Raw genomic sequence first — 22,488 nt, 5'->3', positions numbered from 1 at the left:
TGTATCAGCGTGTATACACAGCAGAGTGGGGCCGAACCTCCGATTTTAGGTTCGCGAACTTCCGCGTAAGGTTCGGTTCGCGTAAAAGTTCGCGAACCGCAATAGACTTCAATGGGGATGCGAACTTTGAAAAAAAAAAAATTATGCTGGCCACAAAAGTGATGGAAAAGATGTTTCAACACCTGGGCCCCCAGGTGGAGGAGTGGGATACATGCCAAAAGTCCCCAGGAAAAATCTGGATTTGACGCAAAGCAGCGTTTTAAGGGCAGAAATCACATTGAATGCTAAATGACAGGCCTAAAGTGCTTTAAAACATCTTGCATGTGTATACATCAATCAGGTAGTGTAATTAAGGTACTGCTTCACACTGACACACCAAACTCACCGTGTAACGCACCGCAAACAGCTGTTTGTGTAGTGACGGCCGTGCTGGACTGGTGCGCACCATGGCGAGAACAGGTATGCAGTGACGGGTTCACTGAACAGAACAGGTATGCAGTGGTGGGTTCACTGAACAGAACAGGTATACAGTGGCGGGTTCACAGAACAGGTATGCAGTGTCAGGTTCACTGAACAGGTATACAGTGGCGGGTTCACTGAACACAACAGGTATGCAGTGGCGGGTTCACTGAACAGGAATACAGTGGCGGGTTCACTGAACAGAACAGGTATGCAGTTGCGGGTTCACTGAACAGTACAGGTATGCAGTGGCAGGTTCACTGAACAGGTATGCAGTGGTGGGTTCACTGAACAGGTATGCAGTGGTGGGTTCACTGAACAGGTATGCAGTGGTGGGTTCACAGAACAGAACAGAACAGAACAGGTATGCAGTGGCGGGTTCACTGAACAGGTATGCAGTGCTGGGTTTACTTAACAGAACAGGTATGCAGTGGCAGGTTCACTGAACAGGTATGCAGTGGTGGGTTCACAGTACAGGTATGCAGTGGTGGGTTCACAGAACAGGTATGCAGTGGCAGGTTCACTGAACAGGTATGCAGTGGTGGGTTCACTGAACAGGTATGCAGTGGTGGGTTCACAGTACAGGTATGCAGTGGTGGGTTCACAGAACAGGTATGCAGCCAGGAACAAGCTAAGCCTAACTAATCTTTCCCTATGAGAGACAGTCTGCAGCAGCTCGCCCTACTCTCACTAACGCAGGCACACGAGTGAGCGTAATGGCCGCCGCTGCCTGCCTTTTATTAGGGGGGGGAGTGGCTCCAGGGGCTAGTGTAGCCTAATTGGCTACACTGGGCCTGCTGACTGTGATGTAGAGGGTCAAAGTTGACCCTCATGGTGCATTATGGGGCGAACCGAACTTCCGAAAAAGTTCGCCTGCGGGACCCTAACGCGAACCACTGAAGTTCGCATGGAACCGTTCGCAGGCGAACCGTTCGGCCCAACTCTAATACACAGAGGAGACCTGCGGCGAGAGAGCAGCGCTTGGAGCCAGGGAGGTGAGTTGTAAACAGCGGCGCTTCCTGCCTGAGTATGCGTCTGAGGGGGGAGCACGGAGGGCGGCCCAGGAGAGGGAGGGAGAGGTCGGGCTGCCCTCCCCGCGGCTCCCCCCTCCATTACTGCGCCCCCCTCCCAACGACGCCCAGGGCGGCGGCACGCCCCAAGAAACGGGCATGGGTAGGTGCCTCAGTAGTTAGCTAGGCATAGGTAGGAGACCCAGTATAGGTAGGTAGGCATAGGTAGGTGTCCCAGTAGTTAGCTAGGCATAGGTAAGAGACCCAGTACAGGTAGGTAGGCATAGGTAGGTGTCCCAGTAGTTAGCTAGGCATAGGTAGGAGTCCCAGTATAGGTAGGTAGGCATAGGTAGGAGTCCCAGTATAGGTAGGTAGGCATGGGTAGGTGCCTCAGTAGTTAGCTAGGCATAGGTAGGAGACCCAGTATAGGTAGGTAGGCATAGGTAGGTGTCCCAGTAGTTAGCTAGGCATAGGTAGGAGTCCCAGTATAGGTAGGTAGGCATAGGTAGGAGTCCCAGTATAGGTAGGTAGGCATAGGTAGGTGCCTCAGTAGTTAGCTAGACATAGGTAGGAGACCCAGTATAGGTAGGTAGGCATAGGTAGGTGTCCCAGTAGTTAGCTAGGCATAGGTAGGAGACCCAGTATAGGTAGGTAGGCATAGGTAGGTGTCCCAGTAGTTAGCTAGGCATAGGTAGGAGTCCCAGTATAGGTAGGTAGGCATAGGTAGGTGCCTCAGTAGTTAGCTAGACATAGGTAGGAGACCCAGTATAGGTAGGTAGACATAGGTAGGTGTCCCAGTAGTTAGCTAGGCATAGGTAGGAGTCCCAGCATAGGTAGGTAGGCATAGGTAGGTCCCCTAGTATAGGTAGGTAGGTGTCCCCGTATAGGTAAGTAGGTGCCCCAGTAGTTAGGTAAGAAAAGTGGGGTGATAGGTAACACCCCCTGGTGCGATCAGGCCCCTCACAAGATGCGCTCAGCTGCTCCCAAAGTGTACCGCTGTAGAAAACATAAAAATAAGGGGCGCTTTGAGCCTTCTGTGCAACACAATGACTACTTCTACTAGGCAGGTCTCACCTGATTTGAATGTGGCTGGTACAGCGTACACAGCTTCAGCACGCTTGTGTCCCACTAAGCTGAGCCGGGGACCAGGCTCTCAATCGTAGGGCCGGATATGACGTCACGTCCCAGGATCCTCCGAGGTCAGTAGCTATAGCAACCAGGACGCTCGCCTGTAAGGGCTGCGAGCGGTATTCCGGTGCGGATAAACTAATGTGTGTAAAAGCCCACAGCTGCACAAGTTTAGGGGAAGGTGCAACAGACTAAAATTGTACTGGGAAAGTAGTTAGGTAGGCATAGGTAGGTGTCCCAGTATAGATAGTTAGGCATGGCCTGGCTGGCACAGTAATAACAATTACCAAGGTCCAGCTGCAACAGATAGGGCTGTATAATGTCAGTGTCAGTGAGCACTGAGCAACACACACACAAAAAAAACACATCAGGAAAACATTAGCTCTCAAAAGAGCTGTTGAGGGGTGCTATTTTAGCAATAACAATCAGCCAGGAGCAAGCCAAGAGCCTAACTAATCTTTCCCTAGGAGAAAAAATCTGCAGCAGCTCTCCCTAGTCTGTCTATTTGCAGCAGGCACACAAGTGAGTGTCATGGCCAGCGAGCCTGCCTTATATAAAGGGGGGGGGGGGGGGGGGGGCTCCAGGGCTTAGTGTAGCCTGAATGGCTACAATGTGCCTGCTGACTGTGGTGCAGAAGGTCAAAGTTGACCCTCATAGTGCATTATGGGGCGAATCGAACTTCCACAAAACCACCAAAGTAGGCCGGCGAACCGTTCGCTACATCTCTATGCAACATAGCTGAAAAGTCACATTGCGCTGTAGCACTGCAGTGCGACAATGCAGTACAACTAAAGTATCATATGTAGGTTTACAGAGGATAAAATTCATTTAGGATAAAATACATGAAAATCTGGTTAAAAAAGAGGTGTCGTGCACTTACCTTAACCTTTTGTGCTCGTATGTCCCGCATAGCGGGACATTGCGAATTCCGCATTGCACTCGTATTGTTCAAGCGCTGTTTGCGGCGCACCCGGACCCCCCCGAAAACCCCGATCCTGCTCCTCACCTTAGTGGGCATGTAAATCTACATGCCCACACAGTCAGTGCCCCCCAGCCCCAAACCGGAAATCTGCGATCCCGGCCGGCAGGAAGTGACATTTATATTTAAATGTCACTTCAGTTTCCTGGCTGTTTTTTTTTTTTTTTTTTTTAATTGTTCCTGATTCGTTTAGGCAGATTCCATTCTGCAGATTCCATGCAGATTACTTTGCAGATTGCCTGCAAAGTTGCATAGGGAATCAATGGAATCCTATGGAATGGACAGTGGGAGGGTGTAAATAGTAGCCAGTATTTTATTGCTAATCTGCCCAATCGAAATACCAACGATTGCATTGTGTGTAGGGACAGTGAGACCCCGGGTGGCAGGCATAAAACCACCTATTATTGCGAAACTTGCTCACGCAGGCCTGGATAACACCCAGGAAACTGGTTTTCAATTTACCATACCTTGGCGTTCTCCTCTGCTACCAGCCAATAGAAGATGCCAAACTGCCCAAATAAGGTATCAAATTAAACGTTATAATGTGTTCTTTAAAATAAGATATACCATGTTATGGTGTTACGTTCCATGTTAAAATGAGAGAGAGAGTAAGAGGGAGAGCGCATTTCTTCCGAGCAGAAACAAGTCGACTTCCTTTAGGAAAGAACTCCGAGTGGAAAGGGTTAAGGTTATATGGCACAGGTAGTCAAATTTCTAAAATAACTCTAAATTTCGACCTAAAACAAAACTCCGAATGGCTGACCCTGCTAGGTTTACAGGGACACCACTAAGCTTTCAGGGTAAACTTTTTAAGGGAGGGGGGAACAACAGGTCAAATGGGGAAATTTTATAGGGTAAAACTTAATAACGGGGATGCAATGAAAATGATTACAATAAAATACACTGTTTAACAATGCCCACTTTAAAGGGGTTGTGTGTATGTGTGTTTGGGGGGGGGGGTGGAAAACAGAAGGGGTCACTTACCTGGGGCTTCTTCTGGCCCCCAGCAGCTGTCATGTGCCCGTGCCGTCCTAAGATACTGCAGCATAAGCTCCTGGAGACACAAGCGGAAGCTAGTCGTATTAGCCTAGTTAGACAAATAATTGAACAGTAACGGCAGCGGGGAACGGCAGATTGTAGACGGGGCGGGCACATGACAGCTGCAGGGGGCTGGTAAAAGCCCCAGGTAAGTGTCCATTTTTGTTTTTAACCCCCCCCCCTCCCCACAGAACCCCTTTAAGACCATGCTCACTTTTAAGACCACACTCTCTTTACATAATAAAATTATTATTAAATCTTCCACACACTAACCTTTTAATTTTTACCATTAATATACCTACTTATATTATTTTGTAATTTCAAAATGAAAAAGTACACACTGTAGCAAAATCCCACTTCTATTTTAGAACCAAATATCATGACCATAAAATGTGACAGAAACATACATTTAAGTTTTGCGATCAATGGGAGAAATAGCTAAATAAAATGTGTTTTTTTTTATCTATAGTAGCACTTTTTATTTTTAAACTGCAATTGGTTGAACCTGAGAAATAATGCATTTTTTATTTTTTTTCCTCTTTTTCCAATTAAAAATGTGTAGAAAACAAAATTGTTCCTGGGAAAAAATACTGCCTAAAGTGCATCTTATGGTGGCCATACATGGTACATACATGGTACAATGTTTCATTTTTTTTCGATTAGATAATTTAGTTCGTTTATTCCGTTAGATCAAATATAAAGATTTGCCCATCATGTCCGATCAGATTTTTTTTCCGAAAAATTGGAATAATCATTCGAATTTCTTGATCGAAAAAAAAAATATTTTCTACTTTCATTCAATTCGATCATTTAGATTAAAAAAAAAACGGGAAAATCTAACTTTTTTATTGTATCGTGTATGGGCACCATAATTTGTCCTGAACCTCCCCCTCCCCCCCCCCCCCCCCTACATATACAGTGGGATGCGAAAGTTTGGGCAATCGTCATGATTTTCCTATATAAATTGTTGGTTGTTACGATAGAAAATGTCAGTTAACTATATCATATAGGAGACACACACAGTGATATTTGAGAAGTGAAATGAAGTTTATTGGATTTACAGAAAGTATGCAATAATTGTTTAAACAAAATTAGGCAGGTGCATAAATTTGGGCACCACAAAAAAAATGAAATCAATATTTAGTAGATCCTCCTTTTGCAGAAAATACAGCCTCTAAACGCTTCCTGTAGGTTCCAATGAGAGTCGGGATTCTGGTTGAAGGTATTTTGGATCATTCCTCTTTACAAAACATCTCTAGTTCATTCAGGTTTGATAGCTTCCAAGGATGGACAGCGCTCTTTAACTCACACCACAGATTTTCAATTATATTCAGGTCTGGGGACTGAGATGGCCATTCCAAAATGTTGTACTTTTTCCTCTGCATGAATGTCTTAGTGGATTTTGAGCAGTGTTTAGGGCCGTTGTCCTGTTGAAGGATCTAGCCCCAGCGCAGCTTCAGCTTTGTCAATGATTCCTGGACATTGGTCTCCAGAATCTGCTGATACTGAGTGGAATCCATGCATCCCTCAACTTTAACAAGATTTCCAGTCCCTGCACTGGCCACACAGCATGATGGAACCACCACATTTTACTGTAGGTAGCAGGTGTTTTTCTTGGAACGTTGTGTTCTTTTTCCTTGATCCTTGTTATGCCCAAATAGCTCAATTTTAGTTTCGTCAGTCCACAGCACCTTATTCCAAAATGAAGCTGGCTCGTCCAAATGTGCTTTAGTATACCTCAAGCGGCTCTGTTTGTGCTGTGAGCAGGCTTGGACTGAGCCACCGAACCACTGATTTTTCCATCGGTGGGCCCCCGCCGCCTCGCCTCCTGGAGGCCCCAGAGCTGAGAAGGAGGGGGGCACAGTGCAGGAAAGGGGGAAATTGTGCACAGAGCGGCGGGGAAGGGGGGGAAGCCCCCCTCCCTCACCTAGGGGCAGCCCTTCCGCGCTCCCCCCCCTCCAGAATTGCAGCCAGCCAGCGGCAGCAGTGGGGAATAGCTTACCGGCTTCAGATCAATAGCTCTGCGTGCCGCTGGGCTGGTCTCCTGCACTAATGCTATCCAATCACGCTCTCGCAGTACTTCCTGTGAGAGCGTGATTGGACAGCAGTGCAGGAGACTGAGACCAGCAGCGGCACGCAGAGCTATCGATCTGATGCTGGTGATTCCTGCTCGCTGCCGCTGCTGGGTGCAATTCTGGAGCGGGGGTGCGTGGAGGGGGGGGGGTGCAGAAGGGGGGGACACTTCCCTCCCTCCCCGCTGCTTTGTGCCCACTTTTCCCCCTTCCAGCATGCATGGGGGCCCTGAGACCTGCATACCTAACTGGTGGGGAGCGCGGAAGGGGGGGCTCTAGGTAAGGGAGGGGGGGAAGCTTCCCCCCTCCCCACCACACTGTGCCCGCTGCCCCCCTTCCAGCATGGGGACCACCACTAACTGGGGACCTGCCTTTGTGGGGATATCTGCCGCCAATCTGATTGCATTTTGTGGGGATATCTTCTGCCAATCTGATTGCATTTTGTGGGGATATCTGCCACCAATCTGATTGTAGTTTGTTGGGAAATCTGCCGCCAATCTGATTGCATTTTGTGGGGATATCTGCCGCCAATCTAATGGTATTTTGTGGGGAAATCTGCCGCCAATCTGATTGCATTTTGTGGGAAAATCTGCCGCCAATCTAATTGCATTTTGTGTGGATATCTGCCGACAATCTGACTGCATTTTGTGGGGATATCTGCTGCCAATCTAATTGCAATTTGTGGGGAAATCTGCCGCCAATCTGATTGCATTTTGTGGGAAAATCTGCCACCAATCTGACTGCATTTTGTGGGGATATCTGCCGCCAATCTGACTGCATTTTGTGGGATATCTGCCGCCAATGGAATTGTATTTTGTGGGGAAATCTGCCGCCAATCTGATTGCATTTTGTGGGAATATCTGCCGCCAATCTGACTGCATTTTGTGGGGATATCTGCCGCCAATCTGACTGCATTTTGTGGGATATCTGCCGCCAATGGAATTGTATTTTGTGGGGAAATCTGCCGCCAATCTGATTGCATTTTGTTGGGATATCTGCTGCCAATCTGATTTAATTTTGTAGGGGTATCTGCTGCCAATCTGATTGCAATTTGTTGGGGTATCTTCTGCCAATCTGATTGCATTTTGTGGGGATATCTGCCGCCAATCTGTTTGTATTTTGTGGGTATATCTGTCACCAATCTAATTGCATTTTGTAGGGATATCTGCCGCCAATCAGATTGTAGTTTTTGGGGAAATCTGCTGCCAATCTGATTGCATTTTGTGGGGATATCTGCTGCCACTCTGATTGCATTTTGTGGGAATATCTGCTGCCAATTTGATTGCATTTTGTGGGGAAATCTGCCGCCAATCTGATTGAATGTTGTCGGAAAATCTGCTGCCATTTGACTACTTGACGAATTATCATGAGGCATGTAACTACTTGATTATTTTATCTAAAATGTATCTGGTCGGACCTAATCTCTGTGAATAACACCGCTACTTATTTTGTGTTTTTTTTTTAAAGTCTGCCCATGACTCATCATGACCACGCCCATGTTCCAGTGCGTGGTGACACTCATTTATTTTTGCTGTGGCGCGCTACATGTGGACATATCCCTATTGGAGACTGTCCTCAGAAGTACTCACAATCTATTCCCTACCATAAAATCATGCAAAATTTGTAGAGTACATGTGTATGTGAGCCCAAAATGAGGAGGAGAGGTCAGAGGGGGAGGGGGGGTGGAGGAGGAGGAGAGGGGGGGCCCTTAGTGTCCCAGTCCGACCCTGGCTGTGAGCGCAGAAAAGGCTTTCTCTGCATCACTTTTGCATACAGCATCTCCTTGCGTAAAGTGCGCCAAATGGTTGAACGATGCACAGTGACTCCATCTGCAGCAAGATGATGTTGTAGGTCTTTGATACTGTTCTGTGGGTTAAAGTGGACCCAAATTAAAAATACAAGATTTCAGAAATAAAATCTACTTTCTAAATTTCAATGATAAATAGCAGCCTTTTTTCAGCTGCATAATGACAAATCATGACGATTAACAAGGTTGCCCAAACTTTCGCATCCCACTGTGTATATATATTTTATCTATTTTAAGTGTCATAAGTAGGGATAAAGTTATTGTTGAATTAATTGTTGATTACGGTAAATAGGGACATTTCACACTGTGCACGCTGCAATGTGATAAGATGACAACATAGCTAAAAAGACACATTGCGCTTTAGCACTGTAGTGCGGCCATATAGTACAACTAAAGTATCGTATGTAGGTTTACAGAGGCAACATTTTAGATATAATACATAAAAATCATATTAAAAAAGAGGTATCGTTGCACTTACCTTTAGGTTATATGACACAGGTAATCAAATTTCTAAAATAAACTGCAATGCGTTTCAATGGAATTTCCTGCTTTTTCAGGCAAAAACTGTAGGCATCTCTGTGGCACAGCAGGTGCATTTTTTGTCTTAGCCTGAAAGAAAGGGGTATGTAAGGGCTTCCTTTGGTATGATTTGATTGCTCCATTTTCAAATTGCAAACATTTGCATAATGGAGCATCATCTCAGAATTGTTTGCATGCCATTGACCAACCCTACTGCTTAAATTGTTTTTGTGCATGAAATAAGCTAATGTAGTAAAATCTTACATTAACATTTTGATCACATAACTAGAACCAGTTCAGCGAGTCCATTCAAAGGCTCTGTTGGTGTAGCTGCTGGAATTGGTTTGATTATATTATTCCTGCAGTTCAGACCTGTAACGAAAAAAAGTTCCTCTGGAGGTACTCACCTCGGGTGGCGGAAGCCTCCGGATCCTATTGAGGCTTCCCCCGTCCTCCTGTTTCCCACGGCGGTCTCACTGTACCCCTCCGAACAGCGGGGATGTAAATATTTACCTTCCTGGCTCCAGCGCAGTATCAGCTCTCCGCTCGGAGATAGGCAGAAATAGCCAATCGCTGTCGGTCCACTCCTATGCGTGCGTAGTAGAGTGGACCCGACATAGATCGGCTATTTCTGCCTAGCTCCGTGCTGAGAGCTGCAACAGCACCCCCGCTGGAGCCAGGGAAGGTAAATATATCAAGCCTTGTCAGGCTTGACGAGCCAGGATTGTGGGATGCTTTGGGGGAGCCAGTGCTGGATTGCCTGCAGCTACAGGGAAAGGGGAAGCCTCATTGGGACCCTTTTGTTACAGAGTGTCTTTTTAAGGTGTAATGTGCATTTTGAATCTGTCTGAGAAGACTGTAGCCTACAACACAGTCTGTTCTGCGGGAAGTAGCTGGCAACCAAGCATCTAACCAGGTATGTTACAAATGTGGACAAATTCGTAGGAACCCTTACAGTTCTATCGGTCATTGAAGAGGCGAATAATGCAAAGGAAGTGTGAATTCAGACAAAGTATTGGTTATTCCACAAGAAAAAAAATCTTACATTTCTTGGACACAATCTGTACCCATTCAGACTTTATGTTGTCTTTCCAATTTCTGCAGCTGTTGGTTTAAGAATATTTTAGATTTGCGGGCGAGTATATTTTTAAAAGCCGATTGTACCTTATTTGTACACAATACAACAGTAACAATTGTACACAATACAAACAGTAACAATTAGGGTAATTATTTAGGACACTGGAATTCCTCTTTAATAACATTTCTATACCAAACCGTTTTTGTCTTCATGTATTACCTTAACCCTATTTTATTTAATCCTATATCTTTTTATTATAGAGCAGATCGACTGTTTTTAGTTAGTTTTGCCACAGCTTCAATATGTCAGTCCTGTGATATCAGTGAGTCATTTCGTTTCCATGCATTGTGCCATAAAAGAGAGTATATTTTGGAGGTCTTAGGATACAAGTGAGTGATGTGACCATGTTGTGGGAATAATTTTTGAGTTCTGCAATTTAAAGGAGAGTTGTGAAGACCTCGAATAGATTTTAAAATAATTATTATTAAAGGGTGTCAGGGAGGGGGATAATATTTGGGAAAATATCTTTCCAGGGTGTTGTCTTGTCCGAATCCGTCAAAGAGTGGATTTAGGCGCTGCTTTAAATGATTTAGGGAATTTGTGGTCCAAGTCTGGATTTAGAATCATGTTAAAATTTCCTCCTACGATAACACATTCATTTTTTCAGATGCAGAACTTGAAATAGAAATGTCCTGAGCTGTTGTTAGGGCCATATAATACTTCTAATGATTAAGTGCCAGGGCCAACTAAAGGTCTGCTGCTTGGGTCTGCCTGTTTTTAAAGAGAATCTGTATTGTTAAAATCGCTCAAAAGTAAACATACCAGTGCGTTAGGGGACATCTCCTATTACCCTCTGTCACAATTTCGCCGCTCCTCGCCGCATTAAAAGTGGTTAAAAACAGTTTTAAAAAGTTTGTTTGTAAACAAACAAAATGGCCACCAAAACAGGAAGTAGGTTGATGTACAGTATGTCCACACATAGAAAATACATCCATACATAAGCAGGCTGTATACAGCATTCCTTTTGAATCTCAAGAGATCATTTGTGTGTTTCTTTCCCCCATGCACTGAAGTTTCAGGCTGCTCTTTTCTTCCTGCAAACAGCTTTGCCCTTGTTTGTAATTCCTCAGTATGTGAAAGCCCAGCCAGCTCAGAGGACAATTTATCCAGCTGATTAGAGCAGCTTCTCTCTTCTCTCTTATCTAAATAACACACAGGCAGTGTGCATAGAGGGGCCAGGAAGAGTGAGTTCATAGCAGAACCACAACACTGAAGAACTTGGCAGCCTTCCAGACACAGGCTGACAAGTCTGACAGGGGAAAGATACATTGATTTATTACAGAGACTGTCATAGTAGAAAGTGCTGCAGTGAGCCAGAACACATTAGAATAGCTTTTGGAACATGTAGGATGATAAAAAACAGGATGCAATTTTTGTTACGGAGTCTCTTTAAAGGGGCAAACAGAACAGTTATCTAAAAAGATTGTTATTCCTCCTGTAAAAGTATTTTTAATTAAAAATGGTGCAGTACAGTAATATCTGCCTTCATTCTGCTATATGCTTGGAAGATCATTTGCCTTTTTGTTGGCTCATGTAGTCCCTCAACATTGTGAGTGACTTCTAGAGATGATCTGTGATTAAATTTATGCAACGCAAATATGGACTGATCAAATGAAGCCAAGGTGGGATTAAATTGGTCAATTTTCAAGCTGCGTACATTTGTATACAAAACTTGCATAATTCTGCATCAACTTGGAGTTATTTGGATTTGATCATCCCTAGTGACTATTCCTGGGGTCATACTGTATGCCCCCCATGGTTTGTTGCTTGATGTTCAAGTTTGTATTTTCCTTGTACAGAGCCTAGTAAACATCAAACATAACGTGTGAAATTCAGCTTAACAGGACAACTGTAATGATAGGGATATGGGGGCTAACATATTGACTTCCTTTTCAGCAATACCAGTTTCCTGGCTATCCTGCAGATCCCCTGCCTCTAATTCTTTAGCTATAAACCCTGAACAAGCATGCAGCAGATCAGGGGTTTCTGACATTGTTACAAGATCTGACATTAATAGCCACATGCTTGTTTTTGGTGTTATTCAGACACTACTGCAGCCAAATAGATCAGCAGGGCTGCCAGGTAACTGGCATTGTTTAAAGGGAAATAAATATAGCAGCCTCCATATTCTTCTCTCTTGAGTTGTCCTTTAAATTAATAATTGCAATGAACTTTTAAACAATTTTACGCAGCTTGGGTGAACATTCTAACTTTTTGTGTCTATGATAATCAGATCCAATATCATGAAGTTTCAGTGATTTGATGTTGCTATGGGCATTCGGTTGCTGTGTCATAAACCATGGCTTAACCATGTAGGATATACCAAGAATGTCACTCTTCCTGCCACATAACTGTTTTTACATAAGAGGCAATATTTGTTGAATTGCCTACATTGCCCGAAGACTAAACAAAGACATTAATAGAGTTGTAACATATATTAAGCAATGGTTATGCAGATCCTGCAATGAACCCTTATCTAACTGAAGTGTTGGTTTTATTAATAATAAACTTTGGTACCCTAAACGTACACTTGAACTGAGAGGGATATGGAGGCTGACATTTTTTTTCTTGAACAATGCAAATTCCCTGGCTATCCTGCTAATCCTGTGCATCTGATACTTTTTAGCCATAGACCCTGAACAAGCATGCAGATTAGACGTTTCGGACTGAAGTCTGACGGGATTAGCCACATACTTTTTCTAATTGTTCTATTAAAAATGGTGACATTCCCCATAAAGAATGACAATGAATAAAGCATTTGCAGTGTCCATTATGTGCTACTCATTATGCTTAGAAATCTTCTTTGGCTTACACCATCATATCGCACTAAAATCGACAATCCTATTATAAGGCACTCTCTTCAGGTATGGGATAGCTGCAAGTACTCAGGTCGCTTAATGTCCGCCCACAGGCCACTATTGTCTATCCTGGGTAATCCCTCTTTCCCCGCGGCTTTAAAATCTTCCAGCTCATATCATTGGTGGTCCTCTGCGAAACTTCATAGAATCCAAGATTTTATTACTAATACGGGCATTATATCTTTTGACCGTTTGAGGGAAAAATTTGCTCTTCCAACTTCCGAACAGTTCCGATATATGCAAATTTCTCAGAATAAAATGCTCAGAATAATTTTGCCAGTGTTTTTTCACCTACCTTTTGGTATTTTTTCAATTGCAGAGTGCTGAAAACTTATTTGAAACAGAAGATGAAAATTATCTCCTAGGAGAAAAAGTGAATCGGAATGGGCTCACTGATTTTATAGACTTGAGCTATGAAAAAAGGCATTACATCTGCTGGACATGAACAATTATAAAACCTGTTTCATCCACACAAAAATAAGTTTTGCAGGATTTTGTCTTAGTAGAAATTCAAATTTTGAATTTCTCAGCTCTAGGCCAAGCAATACTTTTGAGAGGAGGATGAGCAAGTGGCACCTAACTGCAGGGACTTCAAAGGAAGGTGATCTACTGTAACAATAGATGGTGTGTGTGTGACCACTCTCTGTCCCAACACATCACCACAGGGAAGACTTACAACATTGAGGGGCACCTGTACAGGCTCAGATTTTCAGCAGATTTTCTGTTGATCTTGAACAATGATTTCGGCTAAGGCAAATTAAAAGTGTGTATGTAGCTAAACTCTGTGCATGCGCTCAGTTGCAGAGTATTTATTTATTTTTTTAATCTTTTATATGAGCTCATTAGCTGATGTCATATCATGTTTTATCGGGCTGTATTCCAAGAAGGGGTTGCATAGATAAAATTATACATTATAAAATGGTTCCCTACTGAAAATCACAGTTAATACTTTAGGTGTGTTCCATATACATATTTTGATACCATTAAAGTAATCTATATTCACAGTAATTTTTTGAATGTTATTTTACCTAAGGTCCCAATTCACTTATGAGCTACATTTTTCTGAGTTGATTGAAACTTTGATAGTAAAATCACTTGGGCAAGGGTGACTTGTGCCTAAAACACTGTGCTGTGTAGTGACCTGAATAATTGGGTTAATTCCACATATCAGGTTCGTTTCCTGTCTATTTTCATGTATATGGTTGATTAGCCTTTGTTGGATTGTGAGTTGCCTAGGAGAGACTCCTTGTAATAGAACTCTTTACAATTATATAAGTGGGCTTCAGACTTCTATTAAAACATGTACAACCCAGTTTACCAAATAGTTGGAACACTTTGTAAAATATAAAGAAAAGTAGAATACAATTGTTTGCAAATCATCGGTATAATACTACAATCACATAGTTATCGGGCAGCACGGTGGCGTAGTGGTTAGCTCTCTCGCCTTGCAGCGTTGGGTCCCTGGTTCGAATCCCAGCCAGAGCACTATCTGCAAAGAGTTTGTATGTTCTCTGCGTGTCTGTGTGGGTTTCCTCCGGGCACTCTGGTTTCCTCCCACATTCCAAAAACATACGGTTAAGTTAATTGGCTCCCCCTAAAATTGGCCCTAGACTACGATACTTACACTACATAATATAGACATATGGCAATGGTAGGGATTAGATTGTGAGCTCCTTTGAGGGACAGTTAGTGACAAGACAAAATATATATATATATATATATATATATATATATACACATACACACTGTACAGCGCTGCGTAATATGTCGGCGCTATATAAATACTAATAATAAAAATAATAATTTCACATTTTGTAAAACAACACCTTGTGAATATAGAATCCCCGACGAGCAAAACACCCTTTGAAGATATATGTGACACTAACCCACTCTCCTCTGGGATTATCTCACTCATATATAGAGAACTTACCCTCATCCATTCACAAAGTAAACCCGATTACATACTCAAATGGGAAAAAGAATTAGGACTGCAGGTAGAGTACACAGATATGTGCGATATTTGGGAAAATATTCCCAAATCATCAATAAACGCTGACCTAGTTGAGGTAAACTATAAACTGCTATTCAGGTGGTACCTAGTCCCGCAGAGAATGGTTAAGTATAATAAACAGTGCTCGGGTACATGCTTCAGAGGGTGCGGAATGACTGGCTCCTTTGCCCACATATGGTGGAATTGCAGTAAAGTACGTAGACTGTGGATTAGGGTATGCAACTGGGCTTCATCCCTAATAAATGGCCCGGTTCCATGTAAACCTCTCCATGTTTTACTGGGATGCCCCTATCCGCACCTATCTTCCGCTCAAAATGCCCTCATTAATCATATTTTTACTGTAACCAAAATTAAGATAGCGGCAGCCTGGAATTCCCAATCTTTATCATTTGAGGCTATCAAACACAGGCTTGGCCATATATTATTTTTTGAGAAACTAAGGGCATGAATGAATGATAGTATGAAAAAGTTTCACAAAATTTGGGACCCTCTTATAACTTACTTACTGAGCCCTGAACAAGTAACTATGGCGCGCAATCACTGAACCCCACAAGGGCCTCTACCACGGTTACGGTTGAGATACATACTCGATGGAACAGCATGGACACCCCTCGTCTCTGGAATTTCTAGTCTTTTTCTTCTCTTTCCTTTCCGCTCTATATTCCTACCTATCTATGCTATTTACTTCTACTCTACTTGGGACTCTACCCTTCTTTCTCTAATACCTGATTTTCGTGATAAAGTAACTATATTAGTTAACAGATACAGGAGATCTTAAGGGCATAGACTCCTTGATAGTGAAAGTTATACTACACATTATCCCCTTTCTCTTTCCACCCTTTGGTAGGTAGTAGGTACCTAATTAAGCGTAAATACCGCTTTCTATGTACAGTGGGTCAGCCCGACCTCACTGGAGGTCAGGTTTCAAATCTAAGGGTACCAAACCACCCACTGTAGGATGATCTTCATCCGGCCCGGGCAGGGTTAAGGACGGATGATAGACGTCCTTCATAACAGCTCTCCTCTGTGTTCTTTTTGTTATGTCCTATCACTACCCAATGTTCAGTCCCTGTGATGTTTCTTAATATCCCCCCCCCCCCCCCAAAGGGTTTATGAAGGTGAAATGATGATATATAATCCTCTCTGTTTCTAAGTATACATTTGATTCAAATTGTGCTCTGTATTTCCTAGTCCTACTGTAACTGTATCCAAGGTTCATATACTTCTATGTTGTATTACTGTTTGTTACTCTTCACATTAGTTAGCCATTAAAAGGTATTATTTCTTACAAAACGTTGTTTTTTTTCTACCTATATTACTCTTCACAAAAACTTCCAATAAAAAAGATTGAAATTAAAAAAAAAAAAATAATTGCTCTTTACTGATAATATCTCACTACAGTAACATAATTTGCCCCATATCTCATTTATTTGAAAACAATTGTTTTTAACATTTGTATAAATTCATACAGTGTTTTGATCCCATTTGAATACGCACACACAGGCATACACACTAACACACACACACACACACACGTGAAACTGCATACTGCAAAGAGAAAGTAACATCTCAGATTTAATAATATATACACACAGGAATACATATATGCTGGAAATTCAACGGAATACAGTTATTTCTATGGATACTCATCTTTTGCTTGCTTGTTGATTTAGCTCATCTCTCTACACATATTCCTCTTCTGCTGGCAACACACCTCACAATCTTTACTATCTTACCAACATCTACTTGGAAAGACCGCTTTCCTGAACAATCAGTTCAAATTCATATACCTTACCGAAAGTATGTGCATAAACTTTCTAACTAATGACTAGCTAATGCAGGGACATCACAAAGCACTATACAGACACTTTAGGGCAATTTATGTTGCCCTAAACTGTCATGAGCCTGTTCTATACTATAGAAAGTGCGGGTGAAATGATAAGTGGTGAGTGAGGGGGAGATGCCAATCAATAGCACTTGTTAGTTGTTGCTCACTCAGTGATCCCACAGGACAGATTACTAAATATCACTGTGGAACAACAGTACTTTCACCTGAGATGATCATTAACCACTGACTGTTAAAGTCTAATGTCTAAATGTATCTTTAGTAGGATGAAAGTGAAACAATACAAAATCATTGTGTCGATTCCTCAAGGCTTATAAATGACTAAAGCATGTGCTACATTTGGCAGTGCTCTCTATTTTGCCAGACATCTGTGCTTCTGACATGCCAGACTGGAAGGAGAGTACAGTGCTTCCATTATCAAACTATCAACTTCTATTCTTACTTCTGTCCAATTCCTCTGTGACAGTAAATGTGGCCACCAAGTGCATGCCCGACCGACAAAGTGACCAATTTCAGGACAGAAATTGATCGCATTGTCAATTGCGCATGCTGCAAGATGTCGGCTGAAGTTGGTCGGTTGTGCGGCGGTAGATTTCAGAACGAGCGATGAGATGACGAAACCCCCATCGCTGCAATGTATAAACGTGCCCCCTCTATGTGTGCTTTTATACATTACCTGTCCGTAGTCAGCCTCCACGCGGTGTCCGTCCATGTCGCCAGCTTCCGCACACTTATACATTAGGGGGGCAGTGGCAAGCTCAGTCGATTCCCTGAAGATTTCAAGCTGAATTCCTCTGTGACAGTAAAGGTGGCCATACATCAGGCGACTTGGCAGCCGATCCACCATCCAATTCGATTATTGTAAGTGTATGCCCGACCGACAAAGCAACCAATTTCAGGACAGAAATTGGTCGCAATGTTGATCATGCAATGCTGCAATATGTTGGCCAGAAGTTGGTTGGTCAGGTGTGCAGCGGTATGGCTGATTTGAGAACAAGTGAAGAAACAATGAAACCCCCGCCACCGCAAATCTGCCCATAATCGTCAGGTCCATGGCAACCTTAAGAATGTTTTATGTATTTGTAAGAGATTGGGTCATATTGTAGAGCTCTGGGATGTTCATTGTGCCATCTTTCCAGACAATCCTTCTGACAAAATGTTTGCCCTGCTAATACTGTCAAGTTAATCATTTTCCATGACTGGGTATTGTTCAGGAACAATAAAAGCTCAGCAACACAGAAACACCTGCTCACAGAATGAGGGTGCCATTTCCAAAAGCATTTTGGACATAAAATGACCTATCCTTGACTGCAGGACTTAAGCTACATACAGATGTCAGATGGAGATTGGCCAAGACAATTATTCATGATCATCTTAGATAAGAATCTAGCATCCATACAGGATTACCACAATGATGTCTAGCTGTCTGCCATGCTGGATTACTAAACAACCAACACAAATCACTGCTGTTTGATCCCTCATTTCTCTTCGACTTGTCACCTCCGCTCCATAGAGCTGTCTTTCTGTGCAGCAATCATTCTGAAAACTGAAATGGTCACCAATAATTTTTGATGACAATTATTCAGTGTTCGTACAGACTTCTACCGATGAGATCTAAACTGCCCCTGAAAGAAATGGCCAGCACGGTGGCTAAATGGTGTAACCTGCAGCACTGGGTCTCCACTCCACCCCCCTTTGACAGTTCTTTCAAAGTTTACATCGGGTCCCTGTAGGAAGTCCAGTCTACCCAAACAGGTCCAATTTTGTGGAGTAGCCAGTTAACGCTTCTGGACTTTCAGGAAGGGACACTATAGCTTCTTGTGAGGGATAGTGAGTAATATTACTGGTGTAGTGTTCTCTGTGGAAATGTGTCAGCACTATAAATACGTAACAATCAAGATAATGGCAGGAAAAGAACTATTCATTGTGAGCTGCAGGTTATGAATTTCTATGGCTGAGCACACAAGCATAAGATTGCCCTGCCATGCATTGCATGAAGTGGTCTATATAGAACCTGCTACAACTGAATTCTGGAACAGTGGGAACATTACCTACACTCTAGAGCAATTCATTTTGCCATCTGTTTGCTAATGTGTGAATATGGATTTATTTGATGCCAAATAGATACTACCTATATGCAAAGTGTCAGATGCAAAGCATGGTGGTTTAGGAATAATGGTCTGATGTTGTCTGTAATGGACTGGGCTAGGACCATTTATTCCAATTAAGGGGATATTAATATTAATCATACATTGATATTCTGTAGAAATGTGTGCTTTAAATGTTACACCGACAATGTTTGAGCGTGTCCCTGTGTCTATGGAGTATGGTGTAGAAGAACTTGACCGGCCTGCACAGAACCCAGACTCGTACCTTTGGGAGGATTTGGAACACTGTCTGCAAGCCAAGTCCCATCACATCAACACTGATGCCTCAACTTAAGTGTTCTTGAATTTGAATTGGAGCCATTCTTTCTGCCATGTTCTAAAATGGAACAGAATATTGGAGGCTCGTATAACAACAAAGGTGGGAAAAGTCTGATAATACTAACTGTTCTGGAATTAAATGTTCAGCAGGCTTAGCTGTATAGTGTGTACATACAGTATGTGGTTCTTCCCATATCTGTTTACAGTTGAATAAGATAAAGATCCCATGTCTATATCTTCTCCTGGCTTGACTGTCCTGGGGTATAAATATTCAAGTAGGGTAGTTTGGTTTTCTCAGCTGACTGCTGCTATTCTCTTCTGAGATAAGGCATTATAAGACGTCTCTGTCTCCTCTCCCTAGAAATAAACATGCTGTTGTCCATACAATGAACTTTCATATGAAGATCATTCTGTAATCAGATGGTGCTTTACATGAACACTACCAGGCTTTACATCAGTCTGTCTCAACTCTCACTACACAGTTGTTAGTAAGATTACACAATGACCATACAGACTGTAAAGTGTGCTGCCATTCTACACATCTCCTCCAGGACTTTACTACAATGACCTATCCCGATTGCTCCCGGCATTATAAAATGTACATTTATAAAAAAATACTCTGCACAAATACTGAATGGTATTAGAAAACTGCAAAATTATATGGGAGCTAACTTGTTCACATTGGCAACAGGACATATTCCTGACACCACCAGTAGAGGGCAGTATGTGTATTGGACTCTGCTCAGTACTGCTTATTAGGAGGCAGATTTTTTCTAAAGAAAACAGCTTTGTTGGGGGAAAAAAAAGACCTATTAGCTTCTATATTCTGCCGTCTTCTGGAGTATATCACATTCACCCAACAGAGCTTGGGAGGGTCAGCAGGAGACTTTGCCCCTGCCTAGTGTAAAGTCATTCTAGTGTGCTTTCAGAGTTTATACAAGAAAAAATAGTGACTTCAGTCCTTCTAGTGACAATGTTCTGCTAAAATCTTCTGTGAATTCCTGGAAACTAAAAACCATTTCCTATTTGGCAGTGATCTGAAAAAGCTGTAAACAGTGCAGACACATCCACACACATCAGGTTAATCCTTCTTCCAGCGGAGGATGGACTTGTTGGACTTTGGCAACACTTGAAGATTTCATAGCGAAGTGTGGTCTTCATCTGTTCAGTGCAAGTTCTCTGCGGGCGACTCAGCCGCATCCCTCTCTGATGTGGGTAATCAGATGATGAATGAAGATTTGTGCCGGAAATCACCCTGGAAAACAAATACAGTAGAATCTCAGTCATCAGGCACCTGCAGGGATTGGCAAATGCCAGATAGTTACTTGAGAGGAACGACTAAAAATAGACCTAATATTGTACTATAGCTCTATATCCACACCATAAACTATATTAATGTTGAAATAAAGTAATTAGAAATAAGCTAAGAAAAATAATGACGAACTTAAAGTGTACCTGAAGTCATATTTAGAGAAAATGCTAGATATTACCTCAATAGAAGGAAGCCTCTGAATAATCCAGAGGCTTCCCGATCGTGCTCAACGTTCCTGCACTGGGACCTTCCAAACATATTCGACAAGGGTTTATTGAATACGTTTGCAAGGCTGCTCTCCCGTCCATGTACAAGTGCGGCTACACTGCCCAAGCACGATGCCTGCCTGCACCTGCGCAGTAGCACGGAGCCACTCCTACATGTGTTGCTCTTTGCTACTATGCAGACGTGGGCCGTCAATGCATCTGTGTAGTGCGACTGCGCTCATACCTGAACGGGAGCGAGGGCACGAAGCAGGAGAAAGTCCAGGAGAGCAGTGGTTGGCTCAAGAAGGATTGTAGAAGCCACTGGACCATTCAGACTTTCCTCTATTGTAGTAAGTAACTTTTTTGTTTTTAAAGTGAACACGAGATGAGAAGGTTATGAAGTCGGACTTGTTTATTTCTTCTTAAATAATGCACATTGGCTGTCCTGCTGATTCTCTGCCTCTAATACTTTAAACCATAGACTCTGAACAAACATGCAGATCAGATGTCTATGACAAATATGATTAGCTGCATGCTTGTTGCAGGTGTGTGATTTAGACCCTACTGACCAGGAAGATCAGCAGGACTGCCAGGCAACTGGTATTGTTTAAAAGGAAATAAATGTGGCAGCTTCCATAGGTCTCACACCTTGGGTTCCTTTTAAAAATCTACAGATTTGCTTTAACTTTTAAACAAAGTTTTACTACTGTGTAATGTGTAAATATAACATTTGGGGGGGGGGGAGGAGACAGCGCCTGGGAGTTCCGCCGCATTTTGGCGTTAAATCGGGCATGCTTGTTGCTGCACCACTTTTCATCCAATTCACTAATTATTGGAACAGAGGGTAGATCGGTCCCAAATCACCACCATTAAAGCCATGCAGGAGATACGGTAATAAGCAAGGGAAACACCTCTAATACAGAGGGATAACCATGGAGGGCAGTTTGAGCTTCCATGTGTAAGATGTCTGTGTATTGCAGCCCCCTTTACATGTGCAACATAAGATCTGTGTACAGCAGCCTCTCCTTCATGCATGATCTGTGTACAGCAGCCTATCTCTTCCATTTGTTATTCCTGTGTACAGCAGCCCTCTCTTCCATTTGTTATGCCTGTGTACAGCAGCCTCTCTCTTCCATGTATGATCTGTGTACAGCAGCCCTCTCTTCCATTTGTTATGTCTGTGTACAGCAGCCCTCTCTTCCATTTATGTCATGCCTGTGTACAGCAGCCCATCTTTTCTATGTATAAAGTCTGTGTACAGAAGCCCCTATATTCCACGTGTAAGATACTTGTACAGCAGCCACCTCATACATGTGTAAGATCTGTGTACAGTTGCCCCTCACTTCCATATATAAGATCCGTGTACAGCAATCCCTCTCTTCTATATGTATGTACACCCTCTCTATCATGTACAGTTCCCTTGTGTGGCAAATCCCTTCTTCAATGTGTTGCTCCACACTTGCAGCCCCCTTTTTCATATGCGACAAACCCCTTTTCCACATCCAGCCTCCACTTTTGGCCAAAGCCACTCTAGAGAGCCGCTCTCACAATGTCCTATGAAGCTTTTGCAGAACACTGGCCCTGATTGCTATACCTATGTTCTGGGCCAGCTCCTTCCCTGTGGCACCCTATATGAATAACCAGTGCCCTGATAACAGTTTTACAATATCTACAATTCC

At 43.0% G+C, this 22,488-nt stretch overlaps 1 protein-coding gene across 1 annotated transcript in view; it reads right to left on the bottom strand.

The window, feature by feature from the left end:
* Nucleotides 1–16,425: 16,425 nt before the first annotated feature.
* The window catches only part of JAM3 (junctional adhesion molecule 3), a 115,146-nt gene continuing 109,083 nt past the window's right edge, over nt 16,426–22,488 (bottom strand). Inside the window, exon 9 of the mRNA XM_068240428.1 lies at nt 16,426–20,546. Within this exon, the coding sequence (XP_068096529.1) occupies nt 20,511–20,546 (36 nt within the window). The 3' untranslated portion in view covers nt 16,426–20,510. The remainder of the gene's footprint in view (nt 20,547–22,488) is intronic.

Source organism: Hyperolius riggenbachi, chromosome 6, assembly GCF_040937935.1.
Source record: "Hyperolius riggenbachi isolate aHypRig1 chromosome 6, aHypRig1.pri, whole genome shotgun sequence".
NCBI classification, from domain to species: Eukaryota; Metazoa; Chordata; class Amphibia; order Anura; family Hyperoliidae; genus Hyperolius; species Hyperolius riggenbachi.
The sequence above is the reverse complement of the archived record's forward strand: the minus strand, read 5'-3'. Positions and strand labels throughout refer to the sequence as shown.